The following is a 19,038-nucleotide window of genomic DNA, read 5'->3' as shown; positions in this document are numbered from 1 at the left end:
TTACACTTTTACAATGAAACACGAAGGGAGTACATATCCAAATATTTTATGTTCAACAATAAAAGATTAAAAAAAGTTTATTTTACAATATTGTTATGTAATTAGTAGATAACTTTTGATCTTTCATATGCCTACATTAATTAGAGACTTTTGGCTCTCCATTTTCTTGTAACATTCATCCTACTAGCCTATATAAGGCTTGCTTGTATCATGGTTATGTATACAAGAATAAGATATTCTCTTTTCTTATTAGTTAGTTCTCTCTCAAAGTCTCTTATATATATCTCTTATATATTATATTATATATAGCACGTTATCAGCACGATAGTATAAAAAGGGGAGAAGGGAAAATTTCCAGCTTGCGGCCTTTAATAGTGTTCTTCTGTTCTTGTTTAGGTGCTGTAAGTATGCCAACTATTTATCTTTGCTTCTGTTGCTTTCTCTTTGGAACTTCTGCATTTTTGTTTTTTTTACGCACAAGCACTAAACTATTGAACTCCTAAATTTCTTTTATGTGATTTACAAATTGTTAGCATTTAGTCGTAATATTGGTACTTGTTTTCATGCATGGCTTGGTATACAAAATGTAAACTAAGACTATTTTAATGAAAATCAACTTTAAACTTTTGTTTGTTTATTGATGTTAGTGTTTTGCCACCAACTATTTTTGATAAGTCTTCCAGTACAATTTTTAAGTCATGTATTACTAGTTGCGGAGTAAAATTTGTATTCATTTGCTTGTACTGCTTAGCTTAATACACATGGTGTAAATATCTATAGTTAACCCCTGTACTTTGATACCTACTTGTTCATGGATTTAAAATTCCTAGCATTCTTAAATTATAAATTGAGGCTGCAATAGAAATTCAGACTTGCTTGCTTAAGTTTATCTTGATAATCATATACCATATTTGGTCGTTACTGCCTTGAGTTCCTTTATGCTTGAGCAAGTTTCTGCTTTGGCAGATATGACAACACAACTTGTTCTTTTATATGAACTTAATAAAATAAAATAAATGTAGTAAATTAAGTAGTTATACATTAATTCACTGCTTTACGAGATAAATTGATAACTTGTTTTCTTTTGATTATTATTTGCTATTTTATCGTAAACAAATTATAATATTATATTCTATTTATGTGTATAAATATTGATGACGATTATAATTTGGTCTCTTTTGTTTTTTGTGATAATGTCGAATCTTACAAAACTTGAGTTCAACGCACTTGATGTCACCGGCAAAAATTATTTGACATGGATTCTTGATGCTGAAATCCATCTTAGTGCAATAGGTCTCGGTGACACCATAAAAGAGGGAAATAAAACCTCTGAACAAGACAAGGCAAAAGCCATGATATTTCTTCGCCATCACCTTGATGAAGGATTGAAAACTGAATATGTGACTATTAAAGATCCATCAACTCTTTGGAAGGATCTCAAAGAAAGATATGACCACCAGAAAATGGTGATACTTCCTAAAGCTCGCTATGATTGGCTACACGTGCGATTGCAAGATTATAAAAGTGTGAGCGAGTATAACTCTGCCATGTTTAAAATTACATCTCAATTGAAATTATGTGGCGAGAATATCACCGACAAAGATATGTTGGAAAAAACATATTCCACTTTCCATGCCAACAATATGCTTTTGCAGCAACAATATCGTGAACGTGGATTCACGAAATATTCTGAGCTGATTTTTGTCTTGCTTCTTGCTGAACAAAATAGTGCTTTTGATGAAAAATCATCAAGCACGTCCAACTGGCTCAACCCCATTCCCTGAAGTGAATGTGGTGACTAACAATGAATATAGAGATAATAAATCATTTGGACGTGGGCGTGGGTGTGGGCATGGATATGGACGTGGACGTGGATGTGGGCATGGACGTGCCCGTGGTCGTAGTTTTGGGCGTGGTCGAGGCCGTAGTAATCAACAAAATCCTCCGAACTTTAAAAGAAAATCTTACTTCCGGAAAAGGGCAACAAATGAGGAGAAACTCGAGGGAAGTACGATGGTTAAAAGGGGTGAAAGTACTTGTAGTCGTTGTGGAATGAAAGGTCATTGGAGAAGTATATGTCGTACCTCCAAACACTTTGTTGACCTATATTAGGCATCTTTGAAAAATGTTAAAACTAATTTCACCGAACAGAATGATCCTTTGGGGATCGCCCATCTTGAATCACACCTCGAAAGTGACAATCAAGTTGATCCTTCGGGCTTTATTCACATGGAAGTTGGTGATTTCTTTGAAGATATTGATGTGAACATGCCTAAATTTGATGGTGATGAGCATAATTAAACAAGATCTTACCGTGCTAGTTGAACTTTTTTCTTTATGTTGGACTATCTATTTTTAAATTTTGAACTATGATAATCATTATTATCAGTTGCATATGTAATTTTCTTTCGTTAATGAAGTACTTGAGATGTTTAACTTCTACTTCTGATTTATATTTTATTTTTCATGAAGAAATATGGCCAGCAGCCTCTCATCATATGTTAAAAGAGATGATGAATCTTTTTATTTGGTGAATAGTGCAACCACACATACAATTTTAAAAAATCAGAAATATTTTTCGCATCTAGCATTAGCCAAAGCTAATGTAAATACAATATCGGATGCATCAGATATAATTGAAGGCCCCGGAAGAGCAAGTATAGTGCTACCTAATGGTACATGTTTATTGATTGCAAATGCAATGTTTTCCACCCGATCAAAAAGAAATCTTTTGAGTTTTAAAAATATACGCCAGAATGGCTATCATATTGAGACAACAAATGAACATGAAAATGAATATTTATGTATCACGACTATTGTCTCAGGAAGGAAACATGTGATAGAAAAACTCCCATCATATAATTCTGGATTATATTATACTTTCATAAATCCAGTTGAGTCACATATGACTATTAATAAAAGGTTTGTTGACCCGAGAAATTTTATTATATGGCATGATCATTTAGGCCATCCGGGTTCAACAATGATGCGAAGAATTATTGAAAATTTAAATGGACATCCACTCAAAAACAAAATTGTTCCATTGTCCAAAGATTTTCATGTGTTGCTTGTTTTCAAGGAAAATTGATAACAAAACCATCTCCTGTGAAAGTTGCAATTGAATGCCCAAAATTTTTGGAGCGAATTCAAGGAGATATATGTGGACCTATTACCCCATCCAGTGGACCATTTCAATATTTTATGGTACTCATTGATGCATCCACACGATGGTCACATGTTGCTTTATTGACCACTCATAATGTTGCTTTTGCACGACTTCTTGCTCAAATAATTCGATTAAGAGCACAATTTCCTGATCATAATATAAAGAAAATAAGATTGGACAATGCAGGAGAATTTACATCCCAATCTTTTAATGATTATTGTATGTCGATTGGGATTGAAGTGGAACATTCTGTTGCCCACACACACACTCAAAATGGTCTTGCTGAGTCTTTCATTAAAAGGTTACAGTTAATTGCAAGACCATTACTTATGAAAACAAATTTATCAAATTTTGCTTGGGGGCATGCGATTTTACATGCGGCTTCTTTAGTTCGGTTAAGACCGACTTCTTATCATAAATATTCCCACTACAACTAGTAAATGGTCAAGAACCAAATATCTCTCACTTGAAAATTTTTGGGTGTGCAGTTTATGTTCCAATATCCCCTCCCTAACGAACAAAAATGGGACCCCAAAGAAGATTAGGGGTATATATTGGATTTGATTCTCCCTCGATTATTAAATATTTGGAGCCCATGACTGGTGATTTATTCACGGCAAGATTTGCCGATTGTCAATTTGATGAGACAGTTTTTCCTGCATTAGGGGGAGATAAGACAAAATTCGAAAAAGAAAAGTAAGAAATTTTGTGGAATGCAGTATCCCTGTCTCATTATGATCCTCGTACAAATCAATGTGAACTTGAAGTTCAAAAGATTATCCACCTACAAGAAGTCGCAAATAGATTGTCTGATGCTTTTACTGATGTCAAGAATGTGACAAAGTCACATATACCAGCTGTTAATGTTCCTTGTAAGATTAAACTTCCTGAAGAAAATAATAAAATCATGCTAGCAAATGAGTCTAAAGCACGCCAGAAGCGTGGTAGACCAATTGGATCCAAGGATAAAACTCCAAGAAAAATAAGGAAACTTGATAAGGAAGTTGGACAATCAAATGGCATCATAGAATTGATCACTGAAGAGACGTCTTCCAAGGATGATCAAACACCTGAAATTGTTGACAATGAAGAGATCTCGATAAATTATGTCATTTCAGGAAAGAGGTGGAACAGAAAAGAAATTGTCATGGATGATATATTTGCATATGCAGCTGCACTTGACATTTCTGAGGAAATCGAGGATCATGAGCCTAGATCAATCTATGAATGTAAAAGAAGAAATGATTGGCCAAAGTGGAAAGAAGCTATTGAAGCAGAATTAAAATCACTTGAAAAACGCCAAGTTTTTGGACCTATTGTCCAAACACCTGCAGGTATAAAACCCGTTGGATATAGATGGGTATTTGTGCATAAAAGAAATGAGAAAAATGAAGTTGTAAGATATAAGGCACGTCTTGTTGCACAAGGCTTCTCGCAGAGACCGGGAATTGATTACGAAGAGACTTATTCCCCGGTAATGGATTCAACAACATTCAGATTTTTACTCAGTTTATCAATTTTGGAATGGCTCCGAATAAATTTAATGGATGTTGTGACTGCCTATTTATATGGATCGCTTGATAATGATATATTCATGAAAATTCCTGAATGATTGAAAATGCCTGAATCATGTAATCTAAAACCCCGAGAATTATACTCAATCAAGTTGATTAGATCCTTGTATGGGTTAAAGCAATCTGGTCGAATGTGGTATAATCGTCTCAGTGAGTACCTCCTAAAAGAAGGATATGTTAATAATGTCATTTGTCCATGCGTCTTTATTAAAAGGACAAAAAGAGGATTCACAATTATCGCAGTTTATGTTGATGATTTAAACATCATTGGAACTCCTGCCGAACTTGATGAGACGGTTGCATACTTAAAGAAAGAATTTGAAATGAAGGACTTGGGCAAAATAAAACTTTGTCTTGGTTTTCAAGTTGAACACTTATCAAAAGGAATCTTTGTCCATCAGTCTGCATATATTGATCAGGTCCTTAAAAAATTTATTATGGATAAAGCATATCCTGTCAGTACACCCATGGTTGTGCGATCACTTGAAAAGAAAAAAGATCCATTCCGCCCAAGAGAAAAAGGAGAAGAACTACTTGGTCCTGAAGTACCATATCTTAGTGTCATTGATGCGTTAATGTATCTTGCCAATTGTACACGTCCTGATATCGCATTTTCAGTTAATTTGTTGGCAAGACATAGTTCTGCTCCAACTCGAAGACATTGGACCGGTGTGAAACAGATATTTAGATATCTTCGAGGAACAATGGATATGGGTTTGTTTTATTCTAAAGACTCAAAAATGGAATTAGTTGGTTATGCAGATGCAAGATATCGGTCCGATCCCCATAAAGGTAGATCTCAAACAGGTTACGTATTCACATATGGTGATACCGCAATATCTTGGCGGTCTACAAAGCAGTCTCTAGCAGCAACTTCTTCAAATCATACTGAATTATTGGCACTACATGAAGCTAGCTGAGAATGCGTGTGGTTAAGGTCTTTGATCCATCATATTCGAGAATCATGTGGTCTCTTAGTCAATAAAGGAAGTCCTACTATTTTATTTGAAGATAATGAAGCATGCATCACTGAGACTCGAGAAGGTTACATTAAAGGTGATAGGACAAAGCACATTGATCCAAAGTTCTTCTTTACCCATGAACTTCAACAAAGGGGTGAAATTAATGTTTGTCAGATTCGATCATGTGAAAATCCAACAGACTTGTTCACAAAAGCACTTCCTACATCTTCCTTCGAGAAGTTGGTACACAAGATTGGGATGCGTAAATTTCGAGATCTATGTTAATTTTCATAGTCATGTTAAAATGAGGGGGAGATATAATGTCCTCTTTATTACTCGTTTAACACATGTACTCTTTTTCCTTCACTAGGGTTTTTCCCACAGGGTTTTTCCTAGTAAGGTTTTAACGAGGCATGATGTTTTTATGAGTCATCTAAGGGGGAGTGTTATGTAATTAGTAGATGACTTTTGGTCTTTCATATGCCTACATAGACTTTTGGCTCTCCATTTTCTTGTAACATTCATCCTACTAGCCTATATAAGGCTTGCTCTCTTTTCTTATTAGTTAGTTCTCTCTCAAAGTCTCTTATATATGTCTCTTATATATTATATTATACTAGCTTACACGGGTTCCATTAATATTTTAAATTTTTATTTATCCAGTTATATTATATTTTGAAAATATTTATATAAATATATAATGATTATAAATTTATAATAAAAATAATAGAATAACATGTGGTCGTAATTTAGTAGAATAAATAGACTATTTCTAGTAGTTTAACAATTTAGTAGTTTAACAGATATATAACACTATTATTTATATCTTTTAATAATAGGATAAGTTGTATTCGTAGTTTAGTAGAATAAGTATACTATATTTATTTGTAATTTAATAATTTAGTAGTTTATTAGATATATAATACTATTTATCTATTTTTGTAATAATCAAAATTAGGTAATTATCGTTGAACCAAACCGTTAAACCAAATTATCTCTATTCCGGCTATTATAGTATAGGATAGATATAGCAAATATATTCTTTTTCAGGGTTTTTTCAAGAAAATGAAAGTTGTTTGTTAATGCGAAGGTCTGTGGTAGATGATGTGAATACACAAATTTCCCCATGAATCTCTTCTTCACACCAACAGAGATTCATGTCGTCCATCACCACTCACTCCTTCTTCCCCCCTCTCTCACTCCTCGTCTCACTCCTTCCCACTTTCTCCCTCTACAACAAAACCCCATTCTCTCTTTCTCTACAATCTCCCCTTTCTTCTCTTTAACACCTTTTTTTTCTCCCTCTAAACCCAAATTCGACTCAAGAAATTTCAGGGTTTTCAACTTTAAACAAGCCTGGTTTCGAAACAATGAGGAACAGGGAAAGATTTTATCCGATGACTTGACTGAAGACGGAGAAGTGTACAAGAGGACACTTAGATTAGTGGAGTGTTCTATGTTTGCTGCACTTGGTGGATTGGCTTATATTCTTAGTTGTTCACTTGCAATTGAGGTATATTTAGGGAATGTAGTGTTGTTAAGTTTGTTTCTTTGGGGCATTTTGTCGAACATATTGTGTGCTATGAGTTTAGCTGACTGCTGCTTTATGTTGTATATTGTTTGATTTACATGTGTATTTATAATGTAAATTGAAATGGATAACTGCATTTTGGTATTCGTTATCGTGTGGCGAATGTAACAGTAATGTGTAAATATGTAGTAATGTGATCATCGATTTTTTTGTACTATATTTGTAGTTTAAGTTACCTTTTAGCATTAATGTTCTAATTATATGGTCGGGGTCTTTAAAGTTTAAATCCTGCCCAGACCAATATTTGGACCATATTATGTTTTGATGTGTGTTCTTATAGTTAATTTATGGACATTTGATATCGAAGTTATGTCAAAATACTTGACAACTGTATATTTGACAGAATTATTTCGGATGGTTCTTTGCATTGCCAATAGTATTCTCCTCTATGAGATGGGGTGTATCTTCCGGAAGAAAAACCATGGTATGTATACATCCATGATTTTTTCTCTACAGGAGATAGATTTTTTTGATATATTATATGTATTTTTTTTATGTTTTTCCAACTTCGAGTTATTTTCAAAAATCTGCAGGTGGCAACTGCTATACTATTACTTGTTTTAGCTGGTCCATTAAAGGCTTTAACTTATCTGGTATGTATTTCCTTCCTCATCAGCAATGCAGAACGCATGTAGCTTGAAAATGGATGAAGAAGAGATAAATCAAGGGGTTTTGAGATTATCTGATCTTATCGAGGCAAAAACCCTCTAGATTACATTTGTGTCATAATTGATGATTGACCATGACTTGGAATGACCTAATTAGAATAAAGTGTATTTTTTTATTAAGCTCAAATTCTAATACTTATTCCCCTAATCAGTCAGCTTCTTTACAATTTATAAGCACTGTTCTACACATTTTATCGGTAAAACAGTAGTTCACTCTAATTGGTGTTCCTCTTGGTCACTAGGTGATGTTGAAAGCATCACGAATATATTCAAGTTAAATTGATGTGATGATTTGGGACTTGTTTCATAAGTTTAGCGCCAACTTCTTAGATTCCCTCTGTGTACAGAACTTGTCAGTTTACTGAGTTGGATCCTTTAAGTTTGATCTTCCTGCTTATTGAGTTGGTCGTACTTATTTTTAATTTTCTATAACGTCTTTCTGATTCACTGATCTTTGTGGCTTTACATGCTCTTGCAGTTAATGTATGGCTTGCTAGGTCTTACCATGGGTTCTTTGTGGAGGTATGCACATACGATTTTATCAAAGTTATGCCTTAACATTGGTGGATTGAGATTTTGTGAAGATTGTAGTTTGTTTATCAATCTTGGTCGTTCTAAACAGTTGGATGAATCATGAAGATTTTGGTGATGTCAAATAACTAGCTATATTTTAATTTTAAAAAAAAAAAGTTACGAGCTACAATTGCACAATAAAAACCACTAGCTAGAGTAGAATGAATCTCTAACCATAAAAATGGATGTACAGTTGGACCATGTTTTTCTTTACATTGTCTCCTATTTATGAGATCTAATCGACCTTCTAATTGTCACCTCGTGAATTGTGAGATCTGGTTGCTGATTGTTTAGTAGGCTGATTGGCTTTCAATTTGTTAATTCGCAGGTTAAGGACAAGTTGGGGGATATCTGTTGGTCTGACTGCAGTTGTAGTGTTTCTTCCTTGCACCATTAGTTATGCAATATTTGGAAGCTGTAAAAATTATTAGTCAAAAACTAACGCTCAATAGACTGCCTATTTAATTGCAGGCTCGGGCTTTGGGTGCCATATGTTATGTTGTGATGTACTCGTTCTTAATCAGAGAAAACATTCTTGCTCTGGTAAGTTGGTAGCCTACCGTCCCTAATTTTTTAGCTAAGATACCAGTATTTTACTTGCTGACTTTCTCTTTATTTTGTAGATCACGATAAATATTCATGCTAGTCTCACATATATCCTCACAGCATTGGGATTTATCACAATTCCATCGATGAATGCTATATATGCCATCTTCGGAATTCTGGTATGTGCGCTTGTATTATCATCCATATCTTTCTCTTCATCACAGTTGCAAAATTTTAGGTAACCCATTCCCTCTTTCTCCCTTTAAACAGCTTTTCATGAATTGTTGTTGCTTCGTCTTCCTGCTGCATCTTCTTTATTCAGTATTCTTCACACGTCTTGGAATGAAAGAGTCACTGAGGTTGCCAGGATGGTTGGACAAGGCAATATGATGTAAAATGATTTGCTCGGTTTATCACAAAGTATGCTTGACAAAGTGACCAATAGTGTTGAATTAGAAAAATGAAGCGCCAAAGTTTCATTGAAGGGATTTTTTTTGTAAAAGGAAACTTGTCTATAGAAGAAGCCCATTGTTCATTCTGTAAACTGTAAAGCATAAATTACGAGGGTATCTGGCGAAGAAAGATCCCTTATAATTTTTTTTACAAATTTAATCATATCATTGTTCTCAAGAAACTTCATTGTAACATTGCTGAGTTACAAAATTGTATGTTAATTCAAATATTTTAATTATAATCAATAGATAATCTTTTATTTATATTATTATTTAATAAGAGCAACTCCAAGAGTCACCTACCATCATTCTCGTAAAAATTATTATTAAATGAGCTCCTAGTGATTTAAGATACAAATGTGTTTTCACTCCAACAATCCTCCTCAAATTCATCTTTACCAATTTTTAGTCTAATTTCTAAATATTTCTCAAATTCATCTTTACCAATTTTTAGTCTAATTTCTAAATAATATTTATATAAATTGAAGTTGAGAAAAGTGATATATACTGATAGAAAAATGAAGAGAGAAGAGGAGAGACTCCTTATAAGGAGAAATGTTGGCTTTTCAAATTTTGAAGAACTAAGAGCAACTGCAATACTCACCTAAAATTCTCTCTATAAATAATGTAAATTATTGAATCCTAACCAGTGTTACAGATTTCGGAAATCGGAACTATTCGGTTGAGGTACCGATTTACGATTTATCGGACGATTTTTAAAAAATCGTTTGATTTATCGGCGATTTATCGGAAATCGGTCAAATCGGATCAATATTTTTGAGCGATTTATCGGCGATTTTTGAAAAATCGGCCGATTTCTATAACAGAGATCCTAACTATTTAAGATACAATAATATTGTCCATCTCCAACAATCTCCTTATTCTTGCCTCTTATTTTTTTTTTTTTTATTAGTAAATGTACTTGCAAGATTTGAACAAAAAAATGTGACACTTGAACAAAATTGATAAAGTGTGATATATTAATAAAGAATGAAGTGAGGAGAGAATAGAGAGTCTTAAATATGAGAAGGATTTTAAGACTCCTAAAAATTTGAGAAAGACTTAGGAGACCATTCGAGTGAAATTTTATCACATCCTCCTAAATATATGACTTAACGGTGTATTCAGGAGTTTGTTGGTGATGCTCTAAGGAACTTGTTGGGGTAAATTTTTAGTGCATTTTCTATAAATTTTGGTTTGGGAGTTGATATAGGGAGTTTCTTGGACATGCTCTAAGTAACTTTAATGACAGGTTTAGATGCACAAGCTGTCACGAGCAGTATTCTAAAAAGCGGAAATCGAGATTATTTGGTGGAGGGACCTTTCAGTGATTAATCGGATAATCGGTGATTGATCGGAGCATTAATCGGAAGCAATTTATTTAATAAATAATAATAAATAATTCTATTTAAATGTCACTAACCTTTCATAAGACTTACAAAAATAAAATCACATATTATTAATTCAATATTGATGTTTAAATGGTAAGATTTATAAAAAAACCACCATCACTAGTACATAATTAATAGTTAAGTGGTTTATACTAATTATTTACTACTGATTACTCACTAGTCACTACTTTGTAGTCAGAAAATTACTATCTACTAGTTCAAACCTTAAGATTTAAAATAAATCGAGCGAGGGTATCTAGTCACTACTTTATAGTCATAAAATTACTATCTACTAGTTCAAACCTTAAGATTTAAAATAAATCGAGCGAGGGTATGATAAAACAATACAAATATGAAAAATGTATTCATTGTTGAATAAATTTAGAATACTCTAAGATTGTTAATCGATCAAACAAGCGAGTTGAAGGTTGAGATTTGAGATAATTCAATTAGGGATTTGCGTAGAATATTTAGGAATATATAAGAATATAGAAATATGTAAAATAGTCAATATATTATTATTAATAATTATTATTAAATGTTAAATGTTAATTATTATTTTCAAAAAATATTAATTTTTCTTCAATTTTTTTTTAATAATTTCAAAATTTGACCGATTCGACCGATTTTTCCCAAACTGCCCGACTTTTGACCGATTTTCTAAAAAACCGTAATTTTACCCGATTAACGATTAATCGAGACGGGACCCGCCCGAACTCCGATTAATCGGCCGATTTTTAGAACACTGGTCACGTCCCACACACAACCTTTGCCACAACTGCATTTTTTCATGTTTTTGCTAAATAAACAAACTTGATTCTGGAAAAATTGTCGTCTCATTCTTAACTGCAAACAATACAGAAATGTAACTGACATTAAATTGTAAAGTGGTTTTGATTTTTAATCAAAAATATGTATATAGCAATACAAAAGAAGCGTTTTTGGATAGCTCCTGAAAGTTGTTCAAATCTATCATGTCAAAAGTGGTGATTAGTGAATGATCCGAAACGTATATAGCTCTGATATACTATTATAACAAATGTTTCCAGTGTCGCTCAACTTCTGGAAGAGATTACAAAAGGTACCTAGCTACATCTGCCGCCATAGTTTTCTTCAGCTGCTACCCCAGTACCCCACAACTTCCTAAGCAATACTACCAGGAGGCAGGAGGTACGGTGACCGTAGTGCTATAAATGGGTTCCCCTTATATACGTATGCTGAGTAATACGCTGTCATATATGGTACAACCAAGTATAAATCTAATGAATAACAAACTCCAAAGTTGCTGACTATTTTTGTGCATCCTGTAAGAACTTCATAGTTGTCGACAATCGACCAACTTCACGTTTGCAGTTGACTTCACCAACGCACATCCGAATCCAAGTTGCCACCTAATAGTAATAATAGCAAACAAAGATGCATGGTCTGTCGTTTGAAATATAAAAGTAACTCCAAAGTTGAGTCAAGAACCATAGATGATACTCAATTATAAAGCAACATTACCTGACTCAGGCTCCTAAAGTGTAGAGCAAGTGCACATTCTCAAGCCTCTTTCCTTGTTATCCTGTATATCAATAGTGAGATATCAAGAGTTTTATAAATTAAAACAAATACTTCAACATAATAGGGTGGTTTAGGAAAATAATTAGAATGTGATGAAATAAAATATTAAACAGTTTCAAGTTAACGAGAAGGTTCTCCATGTATCCTATGTGAGCAATGGCCTTTCTGCAATAAGATTCTACAGGAAAAACCATAACTTGCTTGTTTGCAAATTAGGCATTGATAAGTCTGTAGCGATATTTACTGATATCTAAAACACCACATTGCTTACCTGAAGCAGTAGATTCCCAGGGCAGTTGTTATTTCATGAATAACTGATGTTGCAAAATGCAAATAGAGTGCACCTACAAGGCAGCATGAAATACAAACTTTTAACAAGAGTAATTACAGTCACGAAATTAAATACAAGCATGAATATTTCTTATCTCCAAGGAAGAAAACGTATAATCTCACACATCACAATGCACCAGGTTAAGTTCAAGCAGAGTGTTTTAAATGATATCGAATGGTGAAAATGTAGACGCCAGAAACTGGGAAGTGAAAGAAGCAAGGATTTTTATTCATACCCGTGTATACACAGTAACCAAGGAGAACCCAGTTTTCTTCAACCAAAGGGATTCTGCAACAACGTAGAAAATTCACTTGGTCTTATTAACACTCGGAAACTTCAATATGTCCTCAATAAAGGGATGATGGAAATTTTCTTATTTAAGTTTGGGTTGCATTATAACTTAAAAATATGTCATGTCAGCACATACCCATCATTCAGTCTGGCAGTGAGTGTATTTGCAATGGCAAATGGGAGATATAACAGAGACTGCAAATTGTACCATGATTTATACGGAAATATAAGTCAATTAGATCAGCTCTATACAACATTTCTCAAGAAACAAATATACTTGGTCATCTTTGAAACAAAGTGCTATAAATTCCAAAGATTTTTATATATACACTATAATAGGGTGTTAATAGGAAGACAAAACAAACGGTCTGAACCCAATAGCATTAACTGAAATCTTTGAGAGTGTAAGCCACATCTCATAACATAACACATGATCCTAACATATATTCCAAGGTATTTGCATTGCACATAAGCAAAAGTTTACTCGAATGTGTATTGCATAAATTAGACACGACAAACTGTTCAAGAGATGAAGTCAATATGCAAAGTTGCAGCAACAGAAAGTTAGTTCCATTTCTTATTAGCCAGTAGAGAGGAAAAGATGGTTTGGAATATGTTAAATATCAACAATAATGCTTAGGTTATCAAGATGACATCATAAAGTACTTGGTTACTGTAGCAAGAGTAGCCCCCAAGTTTCTTTTTTACTATATATTGAGGCTCTTGTCTCCTTTGTAATATGCAGTAGACAATATATTACACACACTTCAGTTCTATGCCTCTCTTTCTCTCCCCTCTACTATGATCCCTTTCATATATTCTTAGTATTCTCAAATAATCTGTGAAGATGACATCAAAACCAAATGAACCAGGGAGTTTGCATTCTAAATTACATATCCAAAGTAGTAATAAGGACAATATTTGAAAAACTGTTCAATTTGATGCCAAAAAGGAGAAAACATTAGTTCACAAAATTTCTGTCCCTAGACAATAATTAAAATTCCATATAATCTTTTATATAAATCTAATATGCAGGAAACCTTAAAAGATTTCCAACAAAATCAAGGACTGGACATGATTATGAGCAATCATTTATCAGACATATCCTTTGTTAGAAAGTAGAACATACCATGCACATATTAGTTTTCAATCCCTTCGGTTCATCACATAAGTGAGCCAAAATCATCCTCCCCTGCCAAAAAAGTGTTATGAAGCCACATGAGTAACTTGAACCATCATACTTATTTAAAATTCCCGAAAAAGAAATCTGTGCATACAGTCTTATACAAATCAGAAGAAAGTGAACGTTAACGTTAACTTGTGTAGACTCGACAAAAAACGGAGTCACTAATAATTTTATTCTGATTTGTACTGTACTTGGCACAAAGCTGAACTCTTAAAATATATGCGATAGTGTTGGAAACGCATATCTTACCACAAGAAATCCAAAAGCAAGTCCAGTTCCCATCACAACCATATGTGGATAATTAACCATTATATTATATGGTGACAAATAATCCCTGCACAAAAGATGAATCTTTTTAAACCAAATATCGTTTGCATCTATACCAAATTACATAGATTATACATATATCACATTTTACCAAGGGAAGCTGCCTTTACAGGTTTGTAAATCTCACTAATGCATCGCTGAATCATATATAAATACTCACCCGGCTAAGTTATTATAAATACATATTTCCTATGGTATAGTAACTCTAGCTAGCAACTTACTGGATGAATACTAATCTGTACTCTACTATTTATTTATTTACAAATGCATTCAATGAGATTCGCTGGATCTAATGTATATGAGTCACACACAGCACACGTGGATGGCTAGTGCATTAATAAAGAAAATAACCCTGTAGCTTCGGGCAATAGGGAAGTTGCAAAGAGTGTCTTACCAGATCAAGATCCCAGCCATAAGCACCACAAATGGGTAAAGCTGGTAACAAGAAGATCAGATTAATATAAATATATGAGCAAAAAGACAAACAATGTTCTGTATAAATAAACATACCATTGCTAAAGCCAGAAGCATGTTTCCTTTTCTAGTCTGGACAACTTTATAAACATTGTGCACACTGCATGGAGCATAACACCGTGTAAGAGACACATGTATCTCATATACAAAACAGTTTTGTAAGTTCAAACAAATAGACATTATTGTAAGCAAAGATTATATTAGTTTTCATTATTGATGTCCACTCTCATTATATTGGTAGAAAAATTCTCTTTAAATAATGTAAGACAGAATCACTTACTTGAATGTCAATGTTGGAATAACAGCAAAAGCAATCATCAAATACAGTACAGCTCCATATGTAGGAACCTCTGAGGTACGAGAAGACATTTGAACAAGAAGCATATATAACATTAACAATCAAATTCGTTGGTAGGGATCATTGATAATTACAACAAAAGTAATAAATTAGAAGTAATAATCAGCTGGCGAAACCGTTGAAGTATAATGATGTTTTGTTTCCAACAAGTAAAAAGAAGAGAGTTGCTCCCTCCGTCCCCTTTTACATGTCCATTTTCAAAATAAATTTTCCCTTTTTACATGTCCGTTTACACTTTCAAAGCAAATTATAAGATAATTTCCCAAAACTATCCCTATAATTCCTATTTTCAAAGTTTGACTTCTTTAAAACTTGGTCGAACTCTCAATTTTCATGATATTAATTAGGGGTATTCAAAGGAAAAATTTATCTAACTAGCAATTTCTTAATATGTGTGATTTTTTCAAAATGGATATGTATAAGGGGACAGAGGGAGTATTATCTTGTACGTTACAGATTAATAAGGAAATATTCTGATGCCTCACCACTTATAATTGGAACCCAACTTAAGAAGGGCAGAGATTTTACGAACTGTTGGGCCCACCATTCAGCTCCTAAAAGAGAGATGCAACATATGAACAGATTGCGCATTGAAATCATGAAAGGGTGCAGTAGAGTAAATTTAACAGATTGTTATGCCTATGATTATAAACATATTAGATGTCTGGACAAGTGAGCATACCAACTATAGCTGTAAAGCAATGGGCAACATATATTAGCATGAGACCCTCTGTAGGCCCATTAACTGCGGGGAGGATTAGTGTATTGGTGAAATAGCTGCAGAACAGAATAATATCTTGTAAGACATGACTATCGAATACTTATGCAACTAGAATACCCTCTTGCATCCAACAAACATCTTTATCACGGTAATGTACTAATATATACTAAGACCTTAAACCCACCAACAGGACAGTTATGTACTTTTCTATACAACCTGCCAACTGAAAAAATTACCTATCCTAAACAGCACACATCACTGATATACAACCAAATACAAATAAGCTAATAACAGACATACACAAACAAAGAAATACACCCACACAAAAAAATTAAATGAAAAAAGCTAGTATTAAGTTGAACACTTACTGTTCCCATGTGGCACCATAAAATGGAACAGCTGATATCACCCAAAACCAGAAAGTATATTTCCCACACATGGCAGTGCTCCCAAATGCCAACGCCTCTAACTGAAAAGTTGTTTGCAAAACATGAAGCGTTTGCTCTAATTCCTGCTAGTCGCTTTAAAGGTTGAAAATCAAAAATCTTCCTTTGTTCCTTTTGAAATGTCCCTTTGGAAAATTTTCAGGCCAAATTGACTAGTTTTAAAAAATATATATTTTTTGTTTTGATATTTCAAAAAATTGTAGGTCTTAGTAGATAAAATATAGTTTGTTATGGTCATTAATTATCAATCTATTTTAATAAGAATATACGTAATATGAAAGATATGTGATAAGTTGTCAACTTGACTAAAAAAAACTGTCTAAAGGCATAGGAACGGAGGAAGTATGAAAAGAAATGTGCTTACCGCACATGCAAGTGCATCACATCCTGCAATATTTTTTTAAATCAGTAAAAAGGATAAGCAAACTAAAATTGCAAGCCAAAAACAAGAGTAGGAAAAGCAGCACATGAAGATAAAATTACCATGATCAAAAAGCTCTCCCAATGGACTAGAGGAATTGGTTCGTCTTGCTTGCTTACCATCCACAGCGTCAAAGGTCTGAAATGAACTTCCCAGGTTAAAGCATAAGAAAGACGATATATTGTCTATCTTAGTGCACAACTTATAATATTAAAGATTACCTAATACACATCATTGATAGAAAATACTAGATATGAAAAAGTGAACAGTAAGTAGAAGCAGGATCATAGACTTCAGAAATCAACTTCTCACAGACTAGACAAAAAATGCAAACAACATTTGTACACGTACATAAATGTACAAGGGTTAAACAAACCTGGTATAGGAAAAGTAGAAGTCCGTGAGCAACATGAACCCATCTGGGTGGAGGCGAATCTAAGTGAGGTGAATATATCTGGAAACAATGAATATGATATAAGGTATGTGTGGTTTAACAAGGAACTGATTACAGATGACCAAAAGCTAGAGTAAAAAGTAAAATAATGAGAGGTACATAAAAAATGAATGAGTTTGCAGGGGGAAGGGAAACATAATTGTAAAAAAGCGAAGATAGACGTCCACTCACATAGCCTAGGGAAGCAGATATGCCCAAGAACACAAATCCCATAAGAGTAATCTGACAGGGACAATATTTGTTTGCAGTAAACAAGAATGAAGATTATCTTGAGCTTAAAAATCATTGTAAAGATGCATACCATATTGGGTCTGGAATAGCAACCATTTCCATGGAAACACACAAAAGAAAAAGCAGTTAGTTATATTAAAAAAACATAAATAAACAATATATATATATATATACAAAGGTAAGGGGGGTAGCAATGCATGTAATGCAACATCAACTACGAATTGAACAATGAAAGCCTTAATTCCAAGCCAACGCAATAAATAAATTTCCAAATCCAAATTGAATAAACAAGATTAATGGTGTTGTACGATTAATGTACTTACGGCATCCAAAGGGGGAAGATGTCAACAAAGCTGGTCCAAAAGGGTTGCAAGACATACTTAGCAAGATAGGAGTGATCCACACCACTGTACTTATATCTATGGAGTGAAGCAACGCCATGAGCTCCTATATAACCCATTTCTTACTAAATGATCTCTCTCTTTTTAATATATATAAATCAAATCAATTAGTTGCAGTGCAAGACCTGGCAAGAGATAAGAAGTAAGTGTTCAAACACAATACACAGCAGCAAATGCACATAGAATTACCAAAAATGAGGAGTAAAATAGTGGGGGGGGGTAGATCTGAGATTAAATTAATAATGACAAGAATACAACTAAACTGGACTTACAAAGGAGGAGGGGAGGGTAGGAGGACGGCAGGCAGGAGGTTGCCTCGTTAACTCATCACAAAGGGGACAAAACTTCCTAATTCCGTTCAAACCTTCCACGTCATTTTTTTTTCTTTTTTTCTTTTTATAACTACCTTAATATTTATATATTTTTATTCAAAATTTGATGTAAATATTTAAATATTAAATTATATCTATATAAATATGATATTAATTTTAATGTGTATAATTTCAAGATTATTATGAAATACTATAAAATACTATTAACTTTATTTTTATTCTTATAAATAATATAAATGCTTGTTATTGCTATGGTTCGAATACAAGAAATATAAATTTTTGTTGTTGCACGGAATTCAGTTTGGGAAGTACGTTATTTTAATATTGAATAATGTTTATTTCTATCTCTATAAATAATAATATAAATATTTGTTATTGGGGGCATTCGAAGCGATGAGTTTGAATATTGTATAATTTTAATATTTAGATCTAATAATTCTGATCATTTGATTAAAAAAATTCAACGATTGAGAGATGAATAACCAAAATGGATACAATTCAACCAAATTATAACACATTTTGGTTATTATAGTTTACTATATATTAAACAACTTACATGTTGGTTTAAAAAGCCGTATA

General features: G+C 33.3%; 2 protein-coding genes across 5 annotated transcripts; one reads left to right on the top strand and one right to left on the bottom strand.

Moving 5' to 3' along the window:
- Window positions 1-6,754: 6,754 nt before the first annotated feature.
- On the top strand, window positions 6,755-9,796 carry LOC141725014 (uncharacterized). Of its 4 annotated transcripts, none has more exons than XR_012576966.1 (8): window positions 6,755-7,215; window positions 7,637-7,717; window positions 7,827-7,886; window positions 8,440-8,483; window positions 8,863-8,905; window positions 8,987-9,077; window positions 9,158-9,259; window positions 9,403-9,796. XR_012576966.1 is itself a non-coding variant. In XM_074527372.1 (8 exons), the coding sequence occupies exons 1-8, from the start codon at window positions 6,829-6,831 to the stop codon at window positions 9,424-9,426; spliced, it is 813 nt and encodes a 270-aa protein (XP_074383473.1). In that variant the 5' UTR covers window positions 6,756-6,828; the 3' UTR covers window positions 9,427-9,796. The 4 variants fall into 4 exon arrangements, 2 of the variants coding, with proteins under 2 accessions (XP_074383473.1, XP_074383472.1); XR_012576965.1 differs by having other exon boundaries at window positions 6,756-7,215; window positions 9,351-9,796; XM_074527372.1 differs by having other exon boundaries at window positions 6,756-7,215; window positions 9,006-9,077.
- Window positions 9,797-11,882: 2,086 nt separating this feature from the next.
- LOC141725013 (choline/ethanolaminephosphotransferase 1) lies at window positions 11,883-18,509 on the bottom strand. Its single transcript, XM_074527370.1, has 20 exons — window positions 18,400-18,509; window positions 18,050-18,252; window positions 17,797-17,806; window positions 17,667-17,717; window positions 17,418-17,495; window positions 17,104-17,179; window positions 16,985-17,007; window positions 16,543-16,643; window positions 16,136-16,230; window positions 15,939-16,007; window positions 15,376-15,445; window positions 15,132-15,195; window positions 15,016-15,056; window positions 14,544-14,628; window positions 14,238-14,300; window positions 13,245-13,303; window positions 13,053-13,105; window positions 12,758-12,830; window positions 12,427-12,487; window positions 11,883-12,314 (listed from the first exon to the last, which is right to left on the bottom strand). Exons 2-19 carry the CDS (start codon window positions 18,184-18,186, stop codon window positions 12,466-12,468), a joined length of 1,170 nt encoding a protein of 389 aa, XP_074383471.1. The 5' UTR covers window positions 18,187-18,252; window positions 18,400-18,509; the 3' UTR covers window positions 11,883-12,314; window positions 12,427-12,465.
- Window positions 18,510-19,038: the final 529 nt, after the last annotated feature.

Source organism: Apium graveolens, chromosome 5 (assembly GCF_009905375.1).
Source record: "Apium graveolens cultivar Ventura chromosome 5, ASM990537v1, whole genome shotgun sequence".
Taxonomy (NCBI): Eukaryota; Viridiplantae; Streptophyta; class Magnoliopsida; order Apiales; family Apiaceae; genus Apium; species Apium graveolens.
This window is presented reverse-complemented; position numbering and strand designations above follow the sequence as displayed.

Excerpts from the sequence above, each read along its gene's own strand:
- LOC141725013 (XM_074527370.1), bottom strand. The coding sequence starts at position 18,186 with ATGGGTTATATAGGAGCTCATGGCGTTGCTTCACTCCATAGATATAAG. Across the intron at positions 15,196-15,375 it reads ATTCCAACATTGACATTCAA|TGTGCACAATGTTTATAAAG; the intron begins GTAAGTGATTCT and ends TGCTCCATGCAG. Across the intron at positions 12,831-13,052 it reads TGGTTACTGTGTATACACGG|GTGCACTCTATTTGCATTTT; the intron begins GTATGAATAAAA and ends GCTGCCTTGTAG.
- LOC141725014 (XM_074527371.1), top strand. The coding sequence starts at position 6,829 with ATGAATCTCTTCTTCACACCAACAGAGATTCATGTCGTCCATCACCAC. Across the intron at positions 7,718-7,826 it reads CTTCCGGAAGAAAAACCATG|GTGGCAACTGCTATACTATT; the intron begins GTATGTATACAT and ends AAAAATCTGCAG. Across the intron at positions 7,887-8,439 it reads TAAAGGCTTTAACTTATCTG|TTAATGTATGGCTTGCTAGG; the intron begins GTATGTATTTCC and ends ATGCTCTTGCAG.